The 22,817-nt window shown below is 40.9% G+C and overlaps 1 protein-coding gene across 4 annotated transcripts; it reads left to right on the forward strand.

Annotated features, from left to right (window-relative positions):
- Window positions 1–381: 381 nt before the first annotated feature.
- Window positions 382–22,011, forward strand: LONRF3 (LON peptidase N-terminal domain and ring finger 3). 4 transcript variants are annotated; one of them, XM_075763504.1, is made up of 13 exons: window positions 382–1,148; window positions 2,481–2,599; window positions 3,184–3,306; window positions 5,501–5,656; window positions 7,077–7,320; window positions 8,018–8,108; window positions 11,311–11,425; window positions 11,858–11,979; window positions 12,661–12,819; window positions 13,864–14,026; window positions 14,863–15,012; window positions 15,756–15,916; window positions 21,921–22,011. In XM_075763504.1, exons 1-12 carry the CDS (start codon window positions 515–517, stop codon window positions 15,912–15,914), a joined length of 2,235 nt encoding a protein of 744 aa, XP_075619619.1. In that variant the 5' UTR covers window positions 382–514; the 3' UTR covers window positions 15,915–15,916; window positions 21,921–22,011. The 4 variants fall into 4 exon arrangements, with proteins under 4 accessions (XP_075619619.1, XP_075619617.1, XP_075619616.1 ...); XM_075763502.1 differs by lacking the exon at window positions 21,921–22,011 and adding an exon at window positions 16,879–17,012; XM_075763501.1 differs by lacking the exon at window positions 21,921–22,011 and having other exon boundaries at window positions 15,756–19,526.
- Window positions 22,012–22,817: the final 806 nt, after the last annotated feature.

The raw sequence follows: 22,817 nt of genomic DNA on the forward strand, positions 1-22,817 counted from the left end.
ACAGCGGCAGCGGGCGGTGCCGAGGCGGAGCTGCTCCCGCGCCCGACGGGACTCTCACACCTGCCCGCTGCTGACAGGGCGCCCGCTGCTGACAGGGCGCCCCCGGGCCGGGCCCCGACGGCCCCCCACAGCCTCGCCCACGGGGGCAGCGCCGGCTTCTCCCCGCCCTCGCACGACCTCAGCTGCGGTTTGCGGGCGGCGGGGCTGGGGCTGAGGCGGCGGGGCTGAGGCGGCGGGGCTGAGGCGGCGGCGGCCGGGCCGGGCCGGGGGCCGCTGTCGGCGCGTTACAAAACCGCCTGGTTTTGTAACAACCTGCGGGCGCTGCCCAATGAGCGCCGCCGCCCGGCGTCACGTGCCCGCCTTTATATAAGCGGCGGCGGCGCGGGGCGCTCCCGGCGCGGGGCGGCAGCAGCATGGGCCGGCGGGGCCGCGCCGCGCCCGCGCCCCCTCTGCCTCCGCGTCCCGGCGCCGCGCACCGCCCGCCCTGCTAGAGGCGCTGCCCGCCGCCGCCGCCATGGGCTCCCACCTGCCACCGCAGCAGCAGCGCCCGGAGCCCCAGCTGGTGCTGCAGCTGGCGGCCGGGGCTCTGCAGGCGCAGAACTTGGAGCTGTCGGGCGGCGGCCTGGGGCCCGAGTGGCAGGTGCTGCTCGGGCGGGCCGACGCGCTCGCCTACGGCGGGCGGCTGCACGAAGCCCTGCCGCTCTACCAGCTGGCGTCCCGCCACCAGCAGCTGCGGGCGGAGCAGCTGGAGAAGCTGGTGGAGTGCCTGGCGCAGAGCGTCCGGATCAAAGAGGGGCTGCCCGCCGCCGGGAGCGGCCCCCCGCAGCCCCGCGAGTGGGACGTCTTCAGGTGCCGCAAATGCCAGGGCTTCCTCTTCGAGCCCGTTTCCTTGCCTTGCGGACACACGTTCTGCAAAAAGTGCCTGGAGAGGGACCGGGCGGCCGAGTCCCGCTGCGTCCTGTGCAAGGAGGAGGGCAGCGCGGCGGCCGGGCAGCTCCTGCGGGTCAATGTCATCCTCAGCAACCTGCTGGCCAAGTGGTTCCCCTGCCAAGTGAAGGCTTCGCAGCTGAGGCACGAAGGGAACCTCCTGTACAAGGAGAAGAAGCTCCAAGCCGCCCTGCAGAAGTACAACGAAGCGGTCAGCCTAGGTAACGGCTCCCCCCTCCCCGACGCCTGCCCCCGAGCGCCGCGGGGGACGCGCTCTCCGCCGGCCGCCGCTCCGGGCGCAGCGCGGGGGGTGGGTGGGTGGGTTGTGAGACAACTTTCCACCGGCCGGGGCTCACCGGCGGCCGCTCCGGCGCGTCTCGCCCCGCCGACCCCGGGCCTGGACCGGGGGCAGCCCCCGCGCCCGGGAGTGTGCCGGGTCCGCGCTCCCGCCTACCGGCGGCTCCCCGCGGTGGGCGGCCGGGGCGTGTGGCGGGGGAAGCCCGGGGCGGGGGGGGGGGGGGGGGGGGAGGAGAACCCCGGGGAGGGGCAGGGGCTCTTCGGCCCGCGGCGAAACTGGGTCAGGAGAGCAGCGGTTGCGTAAGCCGGAGCCTGCGGTCCGGCCGGGCTCCCCGCAGGCCGAGGCCGTTGTGTAACCGGCGGAGCCAGGAGGGAGCGGGGCCGCCTCGCCCGGGGCATCCCGCCGCTCCCCGGGAAGGGCCGTCGCCGGGCGGGTCCGCTGGGCGCAGGGTGGCCCCGGCGACCACCGCGAGGGGCGGAGGAGCCGCTCGGCAGCCGGGCGGGAAGGAGGCGGGCGGGCTCCCCGCAGGCGGCTGGCTTCCCGTGCCCCGCCGCTGGAAACAGGGCTTGTGCGGGGAAAAGTTGTGATGCGGGGCCGTTTTAATCGGGTGTGAGGAAAAGCAGCTAAGGCTGCGCGCAGTAAGAGGAAATTAAAGGCAAGGTGTCAGGGGTGAGAGTTTCATTTAAACGGAGGAGTATTCCAAACGAAGCGTACAGCCTTAATCCAGCGCACGTTACGTCCTGATGCTACCACACGCCCTGTGTGTAACTAGGAGATCACTTTTCCTGCGCTGCTGTGGCGTTGTCTGGTTCTTGGGAGTTGTCGCTTGTTTTCCTGTGTTGAGCTATGGCACGAAAAGAGCCTTACGTATCATTTAAAAACTTTGATGCTAAAAATTTTGAAACTCCTCCCTACGGTACGACAGCATTCCTCTTGCCGCCTTCAGTGTCTCCTGTATGTTTCTGTCGACCAACTGATCCTCAGTCAGAGCGGTAATTTGTGTGAGCATCTCTGCATTTATTTATGCTATGTTCCCTCCCGTTATATAATACGCAGCTGACGTTTTGTCTGGAGTTGCCCAAAGAGGCTTCCAGATTTTATTTAGCACGTAATTATTTTAAAACTGCATATTTTCTGGGTTTGTACAACTTGGAAGCACCAAGGTGTGTTTATTTTTTTAAAAAAATTAGGGACTAAAGCTTATGTAACTAACTTTTAATTTACTTCAAACAACCATTTTTTCTGTTTCCTACAGCTCCAAATGACCACTTACTCTACAGCAACCGGTCCCAGATAAACTCTACTTTGAAAGCTTGTGAAGATGCGTTGCATGACGCAGAAACAGCCTGCAAACTCCAGCCGTACTGGTTGAAAGTAAGTTCTGACTCCGGCTGTACTTTAAGACCCTGACGCTACCCTGACAGAAAACCGTTAGAATGGTCAGACAGCTGAATCTGAGGGAGGATTCAAGTCCTGTAATTTCTTGGACTCCTGTGACTTACAGGCATTTAACTATGATATTCTTGAGGTTCCTGGGGTGAAGGAAGAGAGCGATAATCCTGGGGGATGAGCTAACGCTATTGTCGTTGACCTGGATGAATCTCCGGTTCATGAACTCTCTCTAAAAACTGAATGCTCTGCTTCTGTCATCCTATAAGGACCTAATGACTGGTTTAGTTGATTAATGTAGGGGAGGTAGATTTCTTCAAGATCTGTTGGGCTCAGGTGATGTGAGAATCGTACTGGCTTGAGTTAGAGAATATCCCAGTTCTGCCTGTAAGTTTTCAGGAGCCTTGTGGTTACAAATCCAGGCACCGGTGGTATAAGAGACAGTTAGAGTGATTCTCCCCGCCTAACTTTTTCTTCTCCAGAAAGATCTTTTGTAATTTCATTGTTTTTATTGCATATTCTCATGACAAAAGAACAAAAGCTGCAACTATGGTTCTGTTTCATTGCAGGGTCACCTAAGGAAAGGACAAGCATTAGCTAATCTGGGGAAAACAGAAGAAGCTTTAAGAGAATTTCTCTTCTGCCTTGCTCTAGATACGGGGAACAAGACGGCCAAGTCTGAGGCACAAAAGGTGAGTTCCCTAAATCATCTGGAACTGCAGTATTGTTTTCAGTGGCCTTTCTTAAGGAGGATAAGAATTTTTCTTCTCTTTTCCCCTCTCTCTCGTTACTGCAAAGAGCTGGATGGCGACTCCTATCCAGACTGTTGTTCAAATTTGATTTATGTGTGTTGCTTACGTGACGATAGGGAGGTAGCAAGAAAACATGCTCAGCAGGCGCTATGTGGAAACAGTTACTCATGGTGTTAGCATCAGCAAATTTGAAGTAAAGCTGAATTGTTAATAATTGCCACCCCCAGACTATTGTGATTCTTTACAGTCAAATTTCTAATCTGTTTCCTAGCTTGGCGATGTGTTACCAATGACAGAGTGCAGAAGAGGGGGAGTTGCTGTTGAGTGTTGTATCAGGCCATTGACTGGCAGAAGGCAACACGCAGCACCCGTCAGACTCCACTTGGGAGCAGCAGCTCTCTTCCTACCGCCAGTTGTGCTGTGTGGAGTACAGTGTGTGAAGGAGGCGTGAAAGGAAGCAGTCAACAAAAGAAGAGCTGTTCTAAAATCGTTTTTAAAGGTTGCTGATAATTAATGCTAAATAAGCGACCAAATGGATCTGCAGTGAGGCTTTTTTCAGTAGCAGCCTAACGTGTGGTGTGTGGATTCTTAAAATGGCTTTTCTGAAGACTGCTCTGTTTTACACACCCCTCAAATCTGATTTCCTGTGAATCAGTGAGTGTTTTGATACTTGACCATTTTTTTTGTTGTTGTCGTAGCTAAAAGGCTCCGCATCGCAGTGATAGCTTATGGTAATAAAAATGTAATAGTTCTGTTTTCCTTGTAGTGAATTTTCTTTTATGGCAGTGCATTTGTGCTTTTCTTTATCAGTGGCAGGATGGGAACTTTGGAGTTTGTGTGTGCTGTAATATGTAAGGCTTTCTAAAAGCACAGCAGAATGCTTACAGTAAAGCACTGTTCATGACTATAACTGAGAGACTACAACCTGGATGGCTGTAGTGCAATCAAATTTTTATCTCACTTTGTATATGGTTGAGATTTCCATCTCCTGTGAGTTTTTTGTCACTGGTATTTGGGGGTTTTAGGTGATTGGTTTTTTCTCCAGTGGGTTCCATGCAGCCTTTCACTGTCATTGTGTCATTATTTGTTCTCATAGTCATGCTGGGAGACTTCCTGTGCACTAGAGCAAAAAGAGCAGGAACAAATGGATGTGTTTCTAAATTCTGACTCCAAATAGCCTTATCCAAGACACCTAATTTCTGAGCAGTGGGGTTCTGAGAAAAACTAGGCTTCTCATGACTGAAAGAATTACTCATGCACTCATCAGACACAGAGTTCATCCATGATGATTCTACTGGGTCATTTCCAAGGCTGTTTGCATAACAATGACATACTACATTTTACCAAATCCTTTGGGTGCAGCTGTGATGTTCTGCTTGTATTAATTGTCTGTCCACATTAGTTTTGACATAGTGTGATCCTGTGGAATCTTTTTGGCTTTAAAAAGAAATTTTAGCTGTCATGTGGCTTCATCAAGCATCAGCAGGATCACCTCAGTAGTACGTTGAAATTAGTTTTTGAAGTGTGAATCTTCCATTCAGCTCTGTTTCTTTCCTTAAATAATCACCTGATAAGCTATGCCATACAAGTAGCTACAAGCTGCTACTTGAAACAGATTCATTTATTTTCTGATAGCAAATGAAGAAATAGCGTTTTTCTACTACCTACGTTTTTTTGTATTCTCACATAAGTGAATTAAAAATCGCTACAGTTCACAATATCAGAGACATTTACTTAACTTGGATTAAGCCTGTGAGATGAGTGCTTTCTGTAGTAGTAAACTCCAATGAAAGCTTCTGATGTGCAGCAAAAAACATATGTGAGAAAGATGTTAGTAACTTCTGGTGAGCTCTGAAGTGCAGGACAAAGAGAACAAAGGCATGTGTGTGTCACATCAGAGAACGGTTAATAACTTTATGGGCTGATTTAACTCTGAAAATGTCTCTTGCTGTCTGTTTGGCCTATATTGCATTAGCTCTTGCATTTCTTTTTGTTCTTACCCTAGTTTGAAGGGCTCTTTAAATGGTTTTAACAAAATCAAAGATGCTTCTTTCAGCTATTCCCTTACTTGCTTTTTCATTTAGAGGTTGCAAGGAAGGAACTAAGCAGTGAAGTATTCTGTTTTATATCACAGCTTCTACTTAGTTTGTTTTCACTCATCCCGGGAAATGCTCAGGAACACTTACCCGATATCCTGCAGCTGTTGTCACATCACTCTAGATTAAAGGGGAATCTCCTAAATTCAGTGGGATCTGGAGGCACCAGCCATAACCTACAGAGGTTGCTCAAGGTAAAGATCAAGTCTGATGTGTGGTTCTTAATTTGTTGTGTGTTTTATGTTCACATTGGGAAGCCTTCTCTCCTTTTCACCTCTGGGAGATAGGAGGGTACATTTTCTGAGATTTTTACTGAGTTTCAGCAGATACAAACCAATGGTGACTTAGTCTCTTTATCCAACTTCTTTTCCTTTAATAGAAGTCCTCTGTTGTTGTTCTGATAAGTTTTATGCCAGAATTGAGTGGGTTCTATTCCTGTAACTGTCTTTAGCTCTTCCAAGTAGCTGGTAGTGGGAAAGGGCCTCTGAAGATTGCATTAGTTACCCTTAAAAGCTGTGAAATACTAAAATCTAGGGTTTCAGCTTGAGCTGTAACTGATGATGTCAGTGACAAAATCATCCCGCATTCAGATCCTGTACACAGCTTAGAGGTTATTGTAGAGCCATGTAAGATATATTGGCTACTCCATAAGTTTGGTTTCACAGCCCTAGTTTTGTAAGTGGCTGTGGAGGTTTACGTTCACGGGTTTGCAAGGACCACTTCTGCTTCGCTGCAGCCTGAACTTTGAGGATAGGTTTTACATAGACTGTACATGTCGGAGAAAACTTCATTAGTCCTTACAAACAAAAATGGTAGGTTTTGAACAGCCTTGTTAAGAACAGTCAGTGACGTTGCCTTCTGGAAAGGCTATTAGGATATTCTAACAAGAAATCCTTTTGTATGACCCTTTCGTGAAGTCATCTGAGGGACAGTTTGCTCATCTTTCTGCATGTTACACGTCACCACAGCTCCTGATCACAATCCACAGTACCTGCTTTCAGGTTCATCTGGGGAGTTGATGTGACAAGCTGATAGGTGATGTCCCGTGTCCTGGCTGCTTACGGGTTGTTCTGTAGCCATAACGGGATAAAGGCTGATCATTTTATCCTTTGTGAAAGAATCTGTCGCACTAAAGGAAGCTCTGTGCATTTTCTCTGTTATAAATTGTGTGTGCTTATACTGCTTCCTTAAAATAAACTGGCATTGTTTTGGTTGTTTTGATGGCTAATACCATCATGATGATATAAATAATAATATGCATTTTTCCTTAGATTAAGTAATAACAATATATTTAACCTGAGATCTACCCACATTTCTGCCTGCATCAAGTTTCATGACCAAGCTATGAAGCCACTCATAGGGGCTGAAAATATTGAGTGCCATGGTGGGACTGGGGCAGGGGGGACGTGACACGGATGGTGGGAAGGGAAATAGTTTGCTTTTTTCTCCATTAAAATCAGGCCCTGACACAGCAATTCTCAAACTGTTGCTTCTTGACATATAAAGTCCTTCCTGGTGATAATATTAAAGACTTGTGATGGGTTTGGTTGGGGTTTTTTTTTCCTTACCAAGTTGTTGGAAGGTTGGTGTAATGTCAATCCTCTCTTCACACAGGTAAATGTGGAACAGAAAAAGGGTTTTCCCATTCAAGAGGAACCAAACGTAACTACTGCTGGTAGTTTGAGGAAATCTATACAAATTACAGAGATCAAAAAGGACTGCTCGGAGGAAGAGAACAAACTCACCTCCGTGCCAGAGTCTGCCTTCCTCCTTTCTGAGAAGTGCAGCCTCCTGAAAAGGAAGTGCTGCTCAGAGGAGATGCGAAATGCAGAGGTACCCTGCAAGCTGATGAAGAAAGGTACGTTTCACTATGCACGGCATAAGTTCCATGGCATGCAATCAGTGGAAATCGTGCTTTTATAGAACTTAGAGGAAGAGGGTCCAGATTATACTTTGGCTTTTATATTTTCTCTTAAGCCTGATCAGGGCTTGATGTGGAATCTTTATGTATGTTAGAAAAAAAAAAAAAAAGGTTAGTCTTAAAAGGGGGCTGAGAAGGTTGGGTCAAGTGCTTCTTTATCAGCAGAATTCTGAATCTTTTAAGGAGCATCCATGTCACATGTGGTCTTAGCACTTTTGGGATCAATTTAAAAAAGTTTGTTTAAAAGCATGTATTCTGCTTGTTCATGATAGCTGGCCTTGTTTTCATGCTGTGGGATGTATTTACAAAGGTATGACAGAAGAATTTGTCTCACTTTAGACTTCCAACACTAATAAAAAATGTTTTGACATTAATTGTTAATGCAAGGCTAAATTCAACCCTTTGTAAGTGGGTATAATGTCATTAAAATTAAAGGGAAATACACTGATTTGTGCCAAGGCTGAATTTGATGCTTTGCATAGAAATTATTGTAATGATGCTTAATGGTTCAGTGACTTGTAAGTATATACAATACACATTTAAATATCAGATGCTGCTTGTAGATACATGGAATATTATTGTGTTTACATAGTTCTGTTCAATTACATTACAATATGTTTTTTGTTATTGATAGATACAGTTGATACTAAGGGAAATAGTACTGGACAACATATTCCATTTGAATTTGTGGATCCATCAGATTTGGACTGTTCCCTGTGTATGAGGTATCCATTGTTTTCTCATGGATGTCTTTAGCTTTTACGAGATCTTTCCCTTTTATGACCTAGAGATGTTCTTGTTCATTTGGTACTTATTTTTCCCTTAGTTAAAAATGAGTTTTTATTAGCATTGTTACTCCAGGGATGCATTTCTAGACCTTTTGTTCTGAACACTGTTGATGAACAGGAACTTTCTGATCTGCTCTAGGCTAGGGATTGTTTAGGAAAGGGTACGTAAGGGTTAAGTGTGTTAGTCAAGGTGTCTGAAAGATTTCCTCTCACCGCTTACACACGCCCACCCACTGACACACATAGTGCACGAAACCACAGTTTGTCCTTTGGAATTTGTGGAGCGGGGTATGATGATGTTATATAATGCACAAAACGGCTAAAGAGACCACGTCCAGTGAATATTCCAAGTCTGCTTGTAACATACTCTGTTGCTGCTATCGCATTAGGAGGATCTTGCAAGTAAACAAGAGGATGTGTTTCCTCTATTGCTTAAGAGATGTGTTCCTTAGCTTACTAAGGCCATCACTCCATTTGCTTGATGGTCTCTTCTGTTTTTAAACCACAGTTATTCTTGGGGACAGCAATGACTTGATAAAACCAGTAGGAGTTGTCAACTACGTCTATTTTACTGCTTGTTTTGCAAAAAGCTTTTAACTTTGGCAAATACACATGTGGGGTTTGGTTACTGCCTTAGAAGGAAATATTGGGAAGGTGTTTCACAGGGGTCTCGACCTCTGCAGTGAGTGTTGCTTAGGTTTGTCTTTTTAATTACCCAGATATATCAGTAACGCATGTTGGGGTTAGTTTTGTGCTATGTTTTAAATTCTTAAATAGCAGACAGCCTCTTCACGGACTTCTTTCTGAAGGCCCGTGCTTTGAGAAACCTGGATTTGCTCTGTTTTGTTGTTTGTATGCGGGGAGCTTCAATTTATTTCAGACAAACTGAAACCTTTGGGGGAACAACTGCTGTGTTGTTTGATTTGCTTCTGCTTGGAATAAATCTGATCTGTCCCCCTCTCCCTCTGCCTGCCTACAGCTGAAACATGCTCCAAAAGTTTATACAGCTGTCAAAACACTTGATACTGCTAAGAGCAAAACTTTCCTCTAACAGAAAGCCACACAATTACTCTTAGCTGGTTTTAATAAGTCTGCGTGTTTATGATCATTATGTTCACACAGCATTTTTCAAGATGCTTTTAATAAAATTAATTAGCCCTACTTCCTCATCCTCTGTGTTAAATCAGAAACAGCCAGACTACAATACGTTTATAAAGGAATTAGCTCGAGGATGCCCTTACAGTACAGAGGATGGTGATGCTGATCTTGTAATTGCAGTCACAAATACAGGCCTTGCATCTCGAAGGCTGTTAGCTTTGTAACATCACTGCAACAACGAAGGCTTGTGCTAAGGGAAGCTGTCACCAGATCTCTTCCTTGCTATTAATGCAGATCGATTATAATTATTTCCTGCCATGTTCCTCAGAAGTATTTTAGGGATTTGGATCCTGAGATACTTTGGACTAATTACCTAGTAACCTACTGACCTGTTCACAATTAACTGCAGGAGCTGTTATTAACCTATTTGTCTGATGAAGTGGCCAAAATGTTATTGATCTAAATTTACTCCAGCAGCAAGCAGAAAATAAAAAGTAATAGTCAAAGCAACATACTGGTGAGAAATGAAGGAGCATTACTCAGCAGGAGTGAATATTTAGTTTCTGCTGTTGCAATAGCTTAAAATGATGTTGTGAGAAATCTTGATGTATAGTGTTTCTTTCTGCAAGTCATGAGGCTTGGTCCAGGTCCCCTTAGAGTCGTTGGAAAAAGCTGCTGCTGGTTTTTGTGAGAGCTAGAGCAGCGTCGTGCATTTTAACAGGAATTTCTGGTCTTTATGCTAACACTTCAGATCAATAAGTCACTACTAAATAATTACATACGCAAACCAGTGCTTACTGAAACATATTGTAGAATTCTCAGTATTTTACATAGTTTAAAGCAATAAGGTGCAGTGAGGTTTCTGTTCATGAAACAATTAATGAGGGTTTTCAATTATTCAGTCAAGTTGCAGTAAGATAGGTGTGGTATTTTAGATACTACTTCATATGTTCTTTTGCTTAAATGTCAATATTTATAGTAACTAATGACATTTAATAAACTGGCTATGGCAATCTTGTTAAGAGCCCATTACGTGCTTAAATACACTCATCTTGTTAAAGATGCTAATAAATGTGGGTTTATATATTTATAGTTTTCACATGTATAATAAAACTTAGTGTACTATTTTGATAAACTGTAATATTTTGAAGTAAACATATTCATTCACTTAAATTATAATTAGACGGATATTTGAGACCTTAAAATGCTTAGACAGTATGTTGTAAAATACAGTATACGCCAAACAATTTCTAGTTTCAAATGTTTTCTATTAAAAAAAAAAAGTCCATATTATTCACATCTCCTTAAGGTACTTATTGGCAAGGAAACATCGCTTTGCAGTATCACGTAATCATAATCAGTAAAAAATCCTTACATGAAAATAAGTGTCACAGAGGTACTTGGAATGGGTAAAGATTAGGTACTATGATACTTTGAAGACCTGGTCTTAAATATTTAAATATTTTCTAGAGGAAACACAAACCTAATGTCACTCATTTTTCAGAAAAGCAGTCATTTGAAGGTTAAAAATTGTCTATTCCAACAATGCTCCTTTCCAAGTCCACATTAGAGTTGGCCATAATAGTTTATTGCAATCACTTATGTGGGCTATTACCGCAAATAGCTATTTTGTGCTTAGCTCTACACATACAAGTAATCACATGATTTCCACAGTAATAGTTGTGCAAGTATTGCTCAATTTCATTCGAAAAAGTCAGATGGTCCAACTTCTGCTTCTATTTATTGCTCATATAGAGGGAAATTAAATCCTGGCTTGTTGGAAGTTAATGGCAATATTCTCTCTCACCCTCACTGAAATCGGAGTTCATGGGCTGCCTTTCATGTTAGGTGGCAATAAGAAAGTCTGCGAGCTGCATAAATAAAAAAGTTGGTTGAAGAAATGAAAAGCAAGGAAAAACTTTATCCCTGGAGTAGTCAGTAGTTAAATTAGTGAATGAAGACAGCTTTTTTGGTAGCAGCTTTTTCCTAAACTTTGGTAGAAGATATTGTTGTCTTTTTGTTGTCGGATTTTCCAATCCAGGCTCTTCTATGAACCTGTCACTACACCCTGTGGACACACCTTCTGTCTGAAATGTCTTGAGAGATGCCTGGATCACAACCCAAAATGTCCCCTGTGCAAGGAAGGGCTCTCAGAGGTATTGAAGCTTGGATTTTCTCGGCATAAATTCAAGACCATGGGATAGAATCAAGTAGCACCTTCAGAAACCTTTGCTATTTCCCAACTCAAAATAAATCTTACATAACGTAAGAAAAAATGTGACTTTTAAAAAGCTCTTGTGACTTAGAAAGCATGGATAGTCTTTTCTTCTCAAACCTGAGGGCCAGCCCTGTACTTTGAAAATCTGTAAGTGATTTTACTTCCCAGATTTCCCAAGATGATGCCATAGGGATGATGCCATATCGTTCAATAAACAACTGTTCAGTGGCAGTGCAAGCTTAAAAGATGATTTTGATTTGCTATAGACATAAGAGAATGGAGCTAACGGATGACTACTTTGTGCATAGGCACCATACACTTTGCAATGCTGTGTATTATCTGTAACTGCTTGCGTGTGTTTTTGCTGCAGTGCTTGGCTATGAGGAAATACTGTAAAACAGTACTAATGGAGGAGTTAATAGCAAGATATCTTCCAGAGGAACTCACTGAAAGAAGAAAGATTTATGAAGAGGAAATAGCAGAGCTTTCCAAGTATGTAATCCATTTATGTAAAATCCAATCTTTAATACTACTGCTGTTAGCTGATGAATGACTCCTGCTGCTCTGGAGCACGAGCTAAGATGCTGACAAAGGAGCTTCTTTCTCGGTATCGTGTGATTTCAAAGAGAACAGGCTCCAGGTGAAATTGTGCTTTGAGTTAGCATAAAAACTGGACGCTGTGCTAAACAATAAACAGAAGCAGAAGAAATCCAGAAGGATGCTTTATAAACAAAAGATTGCTTTAGAAAGCAGCGTGGTTGCTTTTGGGGACTCTCCATGAAAGCCGCAGAGTGAGACAATAGGTGGAAGTAGTCTCACAGGCTGGGGGTTGGAACGTACTGGGTAGGGAAGAAACGGGATTAAGGAAACCAAAGTGAATAAAAGCAATGAGAGAGATGCATTAATGATCTCACTAGCAAAACCAGAAAGCATAACTAAAAATTCTTCTGCTAGTAAGTGGTGTATCACTTTCCATATTATCTAGTCAATGAAGGGGAAGGATAATCTTAGTTTTTACTTACTCCGTTAAGAATTTTATTCTAAAGATGTTATAATTTCTATTTAAAGATATAATAATTTTAAATAATATGTTCTAACTTAAAATGTATTTTATACCTTGTCAGAGTTTGGTAAAATGTCATACCTGATTTTTCCTTTCTTTCTTTCTTACAGCCTAAATAAGAATGTTCCTATATTTGTCTGCACAATGGCTTATCCTACAGTCCCATGCCCTTTGCACATCTTTGAGCCATGTTACCGCCTGATGATTCGAAGGTGCATGGAGACTGGCACCAAACAATTTGGGATGTGCATCAGTGACCCTGTAAAGGGGTGAGTGAGCAGCGTGCTCGGACCATGTGTTGTATCTCACTTCGTCTGGAGCAAGTCCCTTTGGAGAGGTGCAGAAGGGTCCATGGCTGTAATATCTGTGGTAGTTTTCCAGCAAGGAAAATTTCTTCCTAATTGTGCCAGTTAAAGACATTGAGAAGACTGAAGTTTCCCTCTTGAGCACTTAGATTCTGACTAATATGACTTGAAACCCATTTTTCTTGAAACACACATAGCTAGTGTGTATTATATATGAAGTTGAGCTGCAGACCTCTTGTAATACATGAAAAGGAACTGTATTTTCTACTGTTTTGAAATCTGTTGAATGCTTTGGCACAAGAAATCAAATTGAAATGGCAGTAAGGTGCGTTGGTGTGTTTAGTTTTTTCTAAATTACAAAAAGAAATAGCTAAGCTAGTGGATACCTTTCTATCCTCACTGTTCTGAATATAGTGGAGGCCACAGAGGTACAACAGGACCTTCATAAGGACTGGCTGAGCATTGACATTGAAGCATTTACAGTCAGTCTTAGGTAATTTGACCTTGTCTCTGTGTTTATTAGCTTTCCTCCCTTCTTTTTATGGTGTATACCTGCAGGATATGTATACACCAGAAAAAGTATGATGTACACAAAATGCACACCTACAAAGTAAAATCTGCTGAAATTGAGGGAGAACTTTTTTTCTTTATAGTTTTCATAGTCTTTGCATAATTCTAATATTCTGAATTGCACTTACTCTTCTGTACAAATTGACTGACCACATTAGGGTTACGGAGAAAGTGTATAACTTTCAATTTCATGAGATTTTCCTTGTATTCCAAAACATGCAGTTAGTGTTAATCAGATTAGACAGCCTGAATCTTCCTGATAGTTTTGAAAACAATTGTGGAATAATTTGAACTACAGCAGGTCAGTACTATGAACAATAGAAATGAGCTGACACTGGTAAATACCTTTGTGGTGGGGACTGGCTGTATGGCAGTTCTGTGGGACTAAGGGTGAAGAGAATAAGACTTGTTTACTTGCTTTTGTTCTGATTTCAATAGGTTTGCAGATTATGGCTGCATTCTGGAGATAAGAAATGTTGAATTCTTTGCTGATGGCCGCTCTGTTGTAGATAGCATTGGCAAGAGGAGATTTAAGGTGATACAGCACAGCCAGCGTGATGGCTATAATACAGCGGATATCGAGTACATTGAGGATCAAAAGGTAAATTTAGACGTACTTCATTTATACCGTATTACATGTGAAATTCTAAGCACATATGTTTTCAGTGAGTTCTTTGGTAGAACAGTATCTAGTAAAACAAATTTTGTGGTATTCACTAACTGCTCATGGCTAAACATGGGAAACATAATAGTTACCACAAGCATGCACACACACTGCCCATATACTGAAGAGATTTTGCTAGAGCTTTTTAGCAGAAGACAAAACTAAGTGAATCCAGGATGAGATCGTACCACTCTTCTAGACAGAATAACTGCAGTTTATAAGCGAGGGGTGGGGAGGAACCTGCCTCTATTTGCATGAAGCCAATTAGAAAATTCCCACTCAGGTAAGAAGGAGCAGGATTGGGTCCACTACACCTTCAAAATTATTTACATTAATTTAAAAAAAAATATATGTAGGCAAAGTATTCTGAGTGATACATGAGCTTTTGGTATACAATGGGAAGATAAAATGTCTACTCTGAGGAGCTGCTAATAATTAAATAAAAAAAAAAGTTTTGCCTAATCTTTTCTTCTGTGTTGTATGATGTTTACGTAAAGGTTTTTTCCTGTAGGAATCCAGAAAGTGCTTGTTCTGCAAAAAGATGTCTTTGGTTTAGAAGACAGTATAAGAAAGTGAAGGATTTGATGGTTGGGGGGAGGAGCAGAATAGGGGACACCAAACTAGCTTTCAGGATTTATCCCAGAACTCTCTTGGCATGCTTTTCTTTTCCTTTCCCTACCCACCCCAGAAAATCCTAAAAATTAACGTCGTGCCTTCCCCAACATGCAGACTGAACTAACAGTAACCTTCCCCCCTCTCTTTACTCATTTCAGGTGCAAGGACAGGAGTATGCTGCATTACTTGTTCTCCATGATTCTGTCTATGATCAGGCATATATGTGGTTTAACTCCCTCAAGCAAGCACTCAAAAGTCGAATTCTCAGTCATTTTGGTCCAATGCCAGCTAAGGATCCTGACCCACAGGTATTGAGAATCGGTGGCTTCCGTAACTTTTAGAGACAGAAATAGCAGGGATACCTGATAAGCTGGGAGGCATTGTGTTTTAGGAGGAAAATATGAATGCTCTTCATTATCCTGCATAAGCTACGTAAGTTATGTTGCCATACACCAGTGGTAGCACAGTTAGGAACAAAAAACTTCATATTTAATGTTGGTAAGTTCCTGAGACTACTTAGTTGACTGTATTAATCCCAGGAGACTTAAATGCCTTTTTGCCTACTCTACTTCCCCAATTAAATGACTGAGAAAAAATGGACAAGAGGAATCTTGGGACTCTCATTCAAGGACTGCAAATGGCAGGGATCCTAAAATAACAGAATACGACAACAGCAACTAAATATGAAGTAGTGTCATAACGTATGAAGAAGGGAGGCAGGAATCCCAAGGAACTGGGTCAATAATAACATGGGAACAAAATACATTAAAAAAAAAATATCTAGAAGGCCCAACTTATAAACTGTTGCTAGAAATAGAAATGCATCTTGTTTCTGCCTTCAACATCCTATTTTCAGGAAAGGTACAACTTGGTTGTAATTCGTTTCAAGCAAACCTGTAATCACAAGCCATTAGGTTGGCAATGAAATTACCTGCTTGCTAGATTGCTATGAAAATACTGCGTTTTCGAAGTTAAATCTTCAAAACTAAGACTTTACCATCTATATGTATCCTGATGTGTCTTTTTTTTTTTTTTTTCCTCCTGGTTGCAGTCTAATCCTAACGGGCCAGCCTGGTGCTGGTGGGTCCTGGCTGTCCTTCCACTTGAGAACAGAGCTCAGCTCCCTTTCCTTGCCATGAAATCCCTCAAAGACCGCTTGAATGGCATCAGACGTGTCCTTACATTCATGTCTCGTACAAGATCACGGTGATGGTGAGGAGAGCTGTGAAGTCTCCCACAGTACTTGACTGTAGACTGTCTCTTGTAACTTCATCTAACTGCAATAATGTCTTACAGATTTGAGTGTCAGGATGTTTCAAGCCTGAATTTCAAAGAAAATGAGTTATTAAGAGCAAGGGATGTTTATGGATACTTTAATAGTTTCCATTTGAAACTCTGAGATGATTATTCAATCACTGCACTGCTAAATTAATAACAAATGTGATAGAACAAAAAGTGATCTTGTTTGCCATAAACCTTTTAAAAAGCTTAAGAGGTTTTTTTAATTTATTTTATTTTTATTTTTTTAGTGGATAAAGGATAAACTGTGCAGTTTAATGTGAAGCAGAAATAATAATGTTAATGCATTATTTCAGTGAACTGCAAAGTCTTTTATTCCAAATGGTTCAGGTTTTATATAGCATTGTGTAAAATAATGTTCACAACTTCCATTTGATAATTTATTTTTGCACTATGATTTTTTTGTTTCAAAATGTATATTATTTATGTGTTCATTCTCTAAAGGAAAGTGAGCTGCTCTATTTATTTACAGTGTTTTTACCCTGTATTTATGACTGGGGGCAAAATGATGATTCTAGCAGTGCACTAGCAAAGCAACTGCTTTGATAATTTTTCAGATATTTGCGTTCAAATATTTTGAATGTTTTTCTACTTATCCCCAGTTCTACTGTAGCCTAAGAAGGATTTCCTCCCCAAAACAGCCCGCCATGAAGTCTCTGAATACACAGGTTATGTCTGAGAATATTCAAGCACGGTTGTTGGAGCTTGATCCTGTGCTTGCAACTAGGTTCTTGCCATCACAAAAGAGTCAAGCACATGCTTAACCTGAAGCATGAGGGTTTAAGTGCTTGGGTAAATTCAAGTATTGATCAGTTAACGGCAGTGGGAATTGGCCATGGTGGTGACAGAAGGCTCTATCCCCTAATTTTTCGCAGAAGAGAGAATGACTCTGATTTGAATTTGTATCTGAACTCTTTCTTGCAAGAATGGATAATGGCTATAAACAACTGCGAAGAAGAGCCACAATATATGAAAAGCAGCTTCTCCTAAAGAAAATGGGAAGTAGTAGTATCATTTCATTGTAGGTTACTACACAGATTTTTTGTTTTGTTTTGTTTTTACATCAACTCTTGTTGCTGTTAAGATCAGTTTTATTTCTTTTTTTTAATTATTTGATGGGATTTGGCTTTGGAGTGTGTGTATGTGGGGGGAGGGAGTTACTTTGAACTGTAGGACTCAGAGGGCAGTTTGTCACATGAGAAGGAATGTTGTAATAAATGCTATTTATTTCACCCCAATCTTCAGGTTTCTGTTAGCTTCAAATCTCTACCCAGCCACTGCATTTCTCTTAAGAGATTGGGTAGTGTTGCTAATAATAAACTCCCAAGGAAAACAAGTGATTTTTAGCATGATTACTTCTGGCTATAAAGCAGGTAAAAATAGGGCAGAAATGAGAATATGAAGTATCTTGGGTTTGATTCTTTTTTTCTTTTTTTTTAAATCAACAGTTCATATACTTGTTTTGCTGCTTTTATTGCTTTCAGTGTACTGCTTTCTGGGACTGATCTTGCCTCCATCTGACTTTGACTTTCACTGATTTCAATGTGAGCAGAACTGGGCCTTTTATTCTAAGCTACTGTTTTCCTTTTCAGTGGCAAAAAAAATAGATTAAATTGAGAATGTTATGGAATGCTACAAATTTCTTTGTTATTTTTACCCAGGATAGCACTCTTTGCCATTCCATGCCTTTATGGAAAAATGTGGTAGAATTTAATGACAATTTTCTGTGTGGTTTTTTTTCCATCATCATCTCATCCATCAGAAATATTTATTAGTTAAAAGTAATTTCCATAAAACTACCTTTGTTCCCCTTCATGTTAAATTCTATAGAACTTTTCCATAAGGGTACCAAAGAATAGAATGAAAGACAAACGTGTTTCAACCTTGTGATGCAAATGGCATATGTATCCTGTGTTTGCATTGAGCTACTCTAGAAATGCTACAACTTATTTCCATACTGCTAGATTGCTGCGCTTCTTCCCTAGGTGGTACTTTACATGCTTCTCTGTAAACAGTGTATAGAAATACATACATATTCTGAACAATGACAAGTGTATGGTGGCTGACACCTGCTATGGCATTTGTCTTCATGAGTCAACAACTAAGTGATTTCTACTTGTTTGGAAGTGAAGCTGCATTAAATGCAATTCTTCCTTAAACCATTACGTATTATTGCATAACATAAGGGGCCCATATTGCTCCCATAGAAAAAAGCTGTCACTCTGTTATTCTTATCTGTGAGAAAAGGACCTTAAATATCTATTTTAAACTGTTTTCTCACTGACCTCATTGTTCTTTTTCCCTGCATGCTGCATCTTCTACATACTCATATTCTGCCTATTTTGTTGATCTAGAAATTGGCAGGGAAAGAATCCTTGATTTTAAAAGTGAATATTGTCTTTTCTATTAGCCTTGAGTAAAGCTGCCAGGATTTCCTAAGCAGAAACTCATGTACATGCCCTGTATCATGAATGCCCAGTGCATTTGTTGTAACAAATTTGTTGGAAACACTGGACCTACTGCATGTAATGCATACAGTTGATCTGTATATGCATAACAAATTGAGCTCATCAGGAAAGTTCATCTGTACATGTGCAGTAGCATTCTGTCTGGGACTGCTCTATGGCCACACATCCTAGATTAATAGCTAAAGTCTGCAAATTCCTTCAGAAGGAAAAAAAAAATAATTGAGAAACAGATTTGCTAGAGAACACAAACCTTTCCAGGAAAAGCTGGACAAGGAGTAGCCTTAGCCTTCAGTGAGTTGAGACAATAAAGATTCAGTACTGAGGTTTAAAACAAAAAAAAAAAAATCTTTTAGTTATGCCACAGTATTGCTCATTCTTTCAGTTGTATTAATCAGTACAAGGATATAAATGCAAAATTTATTACAGGCATGAATAAACAGCTTTTAAAATACCTTCACTGTAATTATAGAAACAGGATATAGATCATATAAAATACTAATTGGGGGAGTATTTTATTTAAGCTTTTCACATCTTTCTAGACACCTAGTCTAGTCCCATAACCAGTCTTGCTCAGCTGTCAAAAAAAAAGAGTCCTGCTCAAACTTGCATTTCCTGTGTGGCCAGAAGTATTGATTAATCTTTGTTGGGAGGGCTTAAGTAATGCATAGGCTTCTTGCTAGTTCTTCAAAGTCCATTTCCATTGACCCTAGATCACTGAGTTAGGATTACTAAAATCAATAGAAAATTTTTTATTTCCAAGAAAATGTGATCAGTCCCCCTCAAAAAAAAAAAAAAAAAAAAAAAATCCCCCAAAACCAGGCTGGGGGGGGATACAAAAAAGCAAGTTTTCTGTGATGGGGGCTGAGAGGGAACCAAGAACAGATCAAACTATAACTAAGTGCCAGTCTTTTAGGCAGTATCACCTAAACATCTCCCAGAGACTTCTTGAAAGTTTTAGACTTGCATGGTAATAAGATATGGTTTTGTTAATTTGAAAACTCTTCACTTTTCTGTAAATGAAATATTTAACAAAATACATTAAAATAAATAACAAAGACTGGCTGTATCACCTTTCCAAATCTCTGTACATTTACATTATATGATTTCTAATTAAAAACAGAGAAGTTTTCTGCAGGAAGTAATACTAATTTTTCATTCCCCTATATAGGCAGACTTATGACACACAAAATAACTTTGCTTTGTCTTGTATGTTCCTTTGTCTAGCAATAACTTAAGGGGTTATGTTTCCATGAAAATAGCTGTGATCTTGGCTAGCATGACTTGGCTGAAAGTAAAGGACTGGATTAATCAAGAAAAATCATGAAACCTTACAGTGAACTTGGACACAGTTGTGGAAAGTAGTTCAGTAGTTTTAATAATGAAATGATAACATGGTGTGAGATAGGCCATTATCATGCTGAGTCTTAAGTGACATTCTGGTGTTAGTTGTAACAGTTTCTTTTACATTATTTTTTTCCTTAAGTGCTGATATCTTATCTTCCATTACTGTGTAGCACTAAGAGATACCAGCTGTCACACTGAATGGCTGACCTATTGCTTGGCCTATCCTTCTGTCCCATATGACTAACAGAACACCTGAACCATGGAATTCTTAATCCAAAGATTATTTTAATCTAAAAAAAAAAAAAAAATAGTGGATTTGGATGTAGCAGGTCTTGCTTAATCTGTGCTGTAGAGAAAGAGATTTATAAAATTAAGTTTTATTTTAGACAATCTTATCATAGAATACCAGGTTGGAAGGGACCTCAAAGATCATCTGGTCCAGCCTTTCTTGGCAAAAGCACCCTGTCCAGCCAAATCTTAAGTGTCCAATGTTGGGGAATCCACCACTCCCTGGGGAGATTATTCCAATGGCTGATTACTGTCATTGTGAAAAATTTTTCTCTTTATGATTTCTACTTGGTGCTGAAGTTTTACTGGTGTTTAAATTAGTGATGGATAGGAGTTATATCTCAATGCACTGTTTAGGAATGGAGAACATGTTCACAAACTCTTATTTAAAAAAACCCATGTAAATTAACTAGGGGGGGGTGTGTGCGTAAAAGCCCAATGGAACTATATGCGCTTAGGGTAGTGCTCCCTGTTCCCCCGAGTCCTACATCAGACAAACTCAGCCCCTACTTAGTTCTCATTTAATTTGTCAGCTTCACAACCTAACTTGTAACTGGTGCAGCGCATAGTTTAGGATCTGGGGTTTATTCTAAAGCCCAGTAAATCACTGAAAGTCTTATAGCTAAAGAAAAATGGTTGTTTCGGCAAAGTCACTATTCTGAAACACCTTGCTAAACAAATATTGTCTGGGTACAAGAAACTAATCTGCTTAGACAGGATTAAAATGGTGGATAATAAAAAACTGAACTATTACATTGAGTTACTCATCCAGGTATCATGTGAAGTGCTTACTAATGTTGGAGTTTCATAAGGTCTAAAGTAACCCTCACATAGAAGTGCCTGTATTCTGTTATTGCCATTCTTGAGCTTTTTAATAGAGTCATAGCCATATATTTTATAAATATAAACATATGCACCTTTAAATCTTTACATTCAATTTGCAGAACAAAGGTTTACAGAGCAGAAGTGTAGCAAAACCAATGTAATAGCTTCTATAATTCCCTGGTGAGGAACAGGAGCAGTACAAAAATGAGGAGCAAAAGACTATCTGTGTAAGATGTCTTAATTTGGCACCATATACTTGTCCAATTTAATTCCATCAAGCTATGTGGTTACAAGAGTGCCAGAAATATATCTATCAAGCCATTTTAAATAAAGTTTTGTGGACTTGTATATTCCATTTGTTTGTAAAACATCCTTTTGTGCACTGTAATGAACTTGAAATAAGTTATACTCTCATATCACTGAACAGAGTACTGTTCAGCTACCTCTACATAAGGTTGAAGTAATTTGGTTTTTTTCCAGATTTGTTCACATTGTCATATAAAATATATTTTAAAAAAATCATAGTCCAAAGAACCTGTATGTGTTTATAGATGTTCTTATAACTATGTTGTACCAGCAAAGTCTGTGTGGAGAGTTGTTTGCTAATTAAAATTTTTGTGTTCTTTACTCTTTGGCTTGCATAACAAAGAACTACAGCGGTGAACAAATATTACACGTTAGCTGCTTTTTTTAGGTGTGTTAGATAAAGGAACAAAGAGCAAATCCTAGATCCTGCAGTCACACAACAACACTTGATGTGAAGGAACCAAACCATAGAAATGAAGTTGCTCAAACCTCATTGTTTGTAAAGGACATCAAGTGCTTTTTTTCCTCTTTGCTGTAGTAAAGTAAGAATGATGGGAACTGAAGAGGGCCTGGCTTGCAGCACTACCATGCTCTTCTCTGGACTTTGGGTACCTCTCATGCATTCCTGTTTGCTTTACAGGTTTCTGTGATTTAAAACTATAACCGGGATACCTTTTCCTTTACAGTCTCAGGCAAGAATGAATCCCAGCCACATTTAAGCTGCAAGTGAGGCAATGAAAGGACTATTTTCAGTGAAGCCCCCTTAACAAGAAGTTCCATAGGATTTTTCAAAGCCCTTAACTTTATAGAAAAAGCTAAAGAATAGTTTTATTCATAAACCTAACCTCGAGAGGAGTGACTCTGTGTCTTATTCTACTAAAAATGTGAAAGAGTTGCCAAAATTTTTGAAAGTTACATATGTATGGGCTGCTCCTTTTGCCTGTCATTTAAGCAAGATGCGGCATGCTTGTGAGTTGCTCCCTAAGTCCCAACCACTGCTGGTAGCAGAGGTTGGCTTGCTGGTCTCTTATGTAAGCTTGTTCAGGCCCTGCATTTATTTTAGAATCCAGGGCACAGGCTAAGACTGTATATGGTAAGCCAGCAACTAATTATGTTGAGACTGCTGTCTTCTATAACAAAATACATTTGTGTCTGAGGGGAGGAAGTGGTTTGGTTGAAGTGTTTTTCCATCAGGAAATAGTAAATAGTCAAAACTGAAGCTTTGCTTGGGAACATGTTGATTTAAACTATTCCTTTTAAGTCATGATTTTAGTTTTGAAAGCTTTAAGAATGGTTATAAAAAAAAAAAAAAAAGTGGTGTTTAGATGGAGTATAAAGCAGAGAAAATTTAACCCAAATATAGGATAGCAAATTATTTCCCAACTACTCGCTTACTGTGTTCTCATTTTATAACAGTGTACCTACACAGATTTATTCAAATGATATTTGAAATAGTCTGAAGTCATCTATACTTACATAATGCTTCATGTTAAAATGATCATCCAAAACTGCTAATGATCTCTATCATGTAAAGCAGTTCAAGAGAAACTCCTTGTTCCAGTCAGGCTTTGCCTCCCAGTATA

Source organism: Balearica regulorum, chromosome 11, assembly GCF_011004875.1.
Source record: "Balearica regulorum gibbericeps isolate bBalReg1 chromosome 11, bBalReg1.pri, whole genome shotgun sequence".
In the NCBI taxonomy this organism is placed as follows: Eukaryota; Metazoa; Chordata; class Aves; order Gruiformes; family Gruidae; genus Balearica; species Balearica regulorum.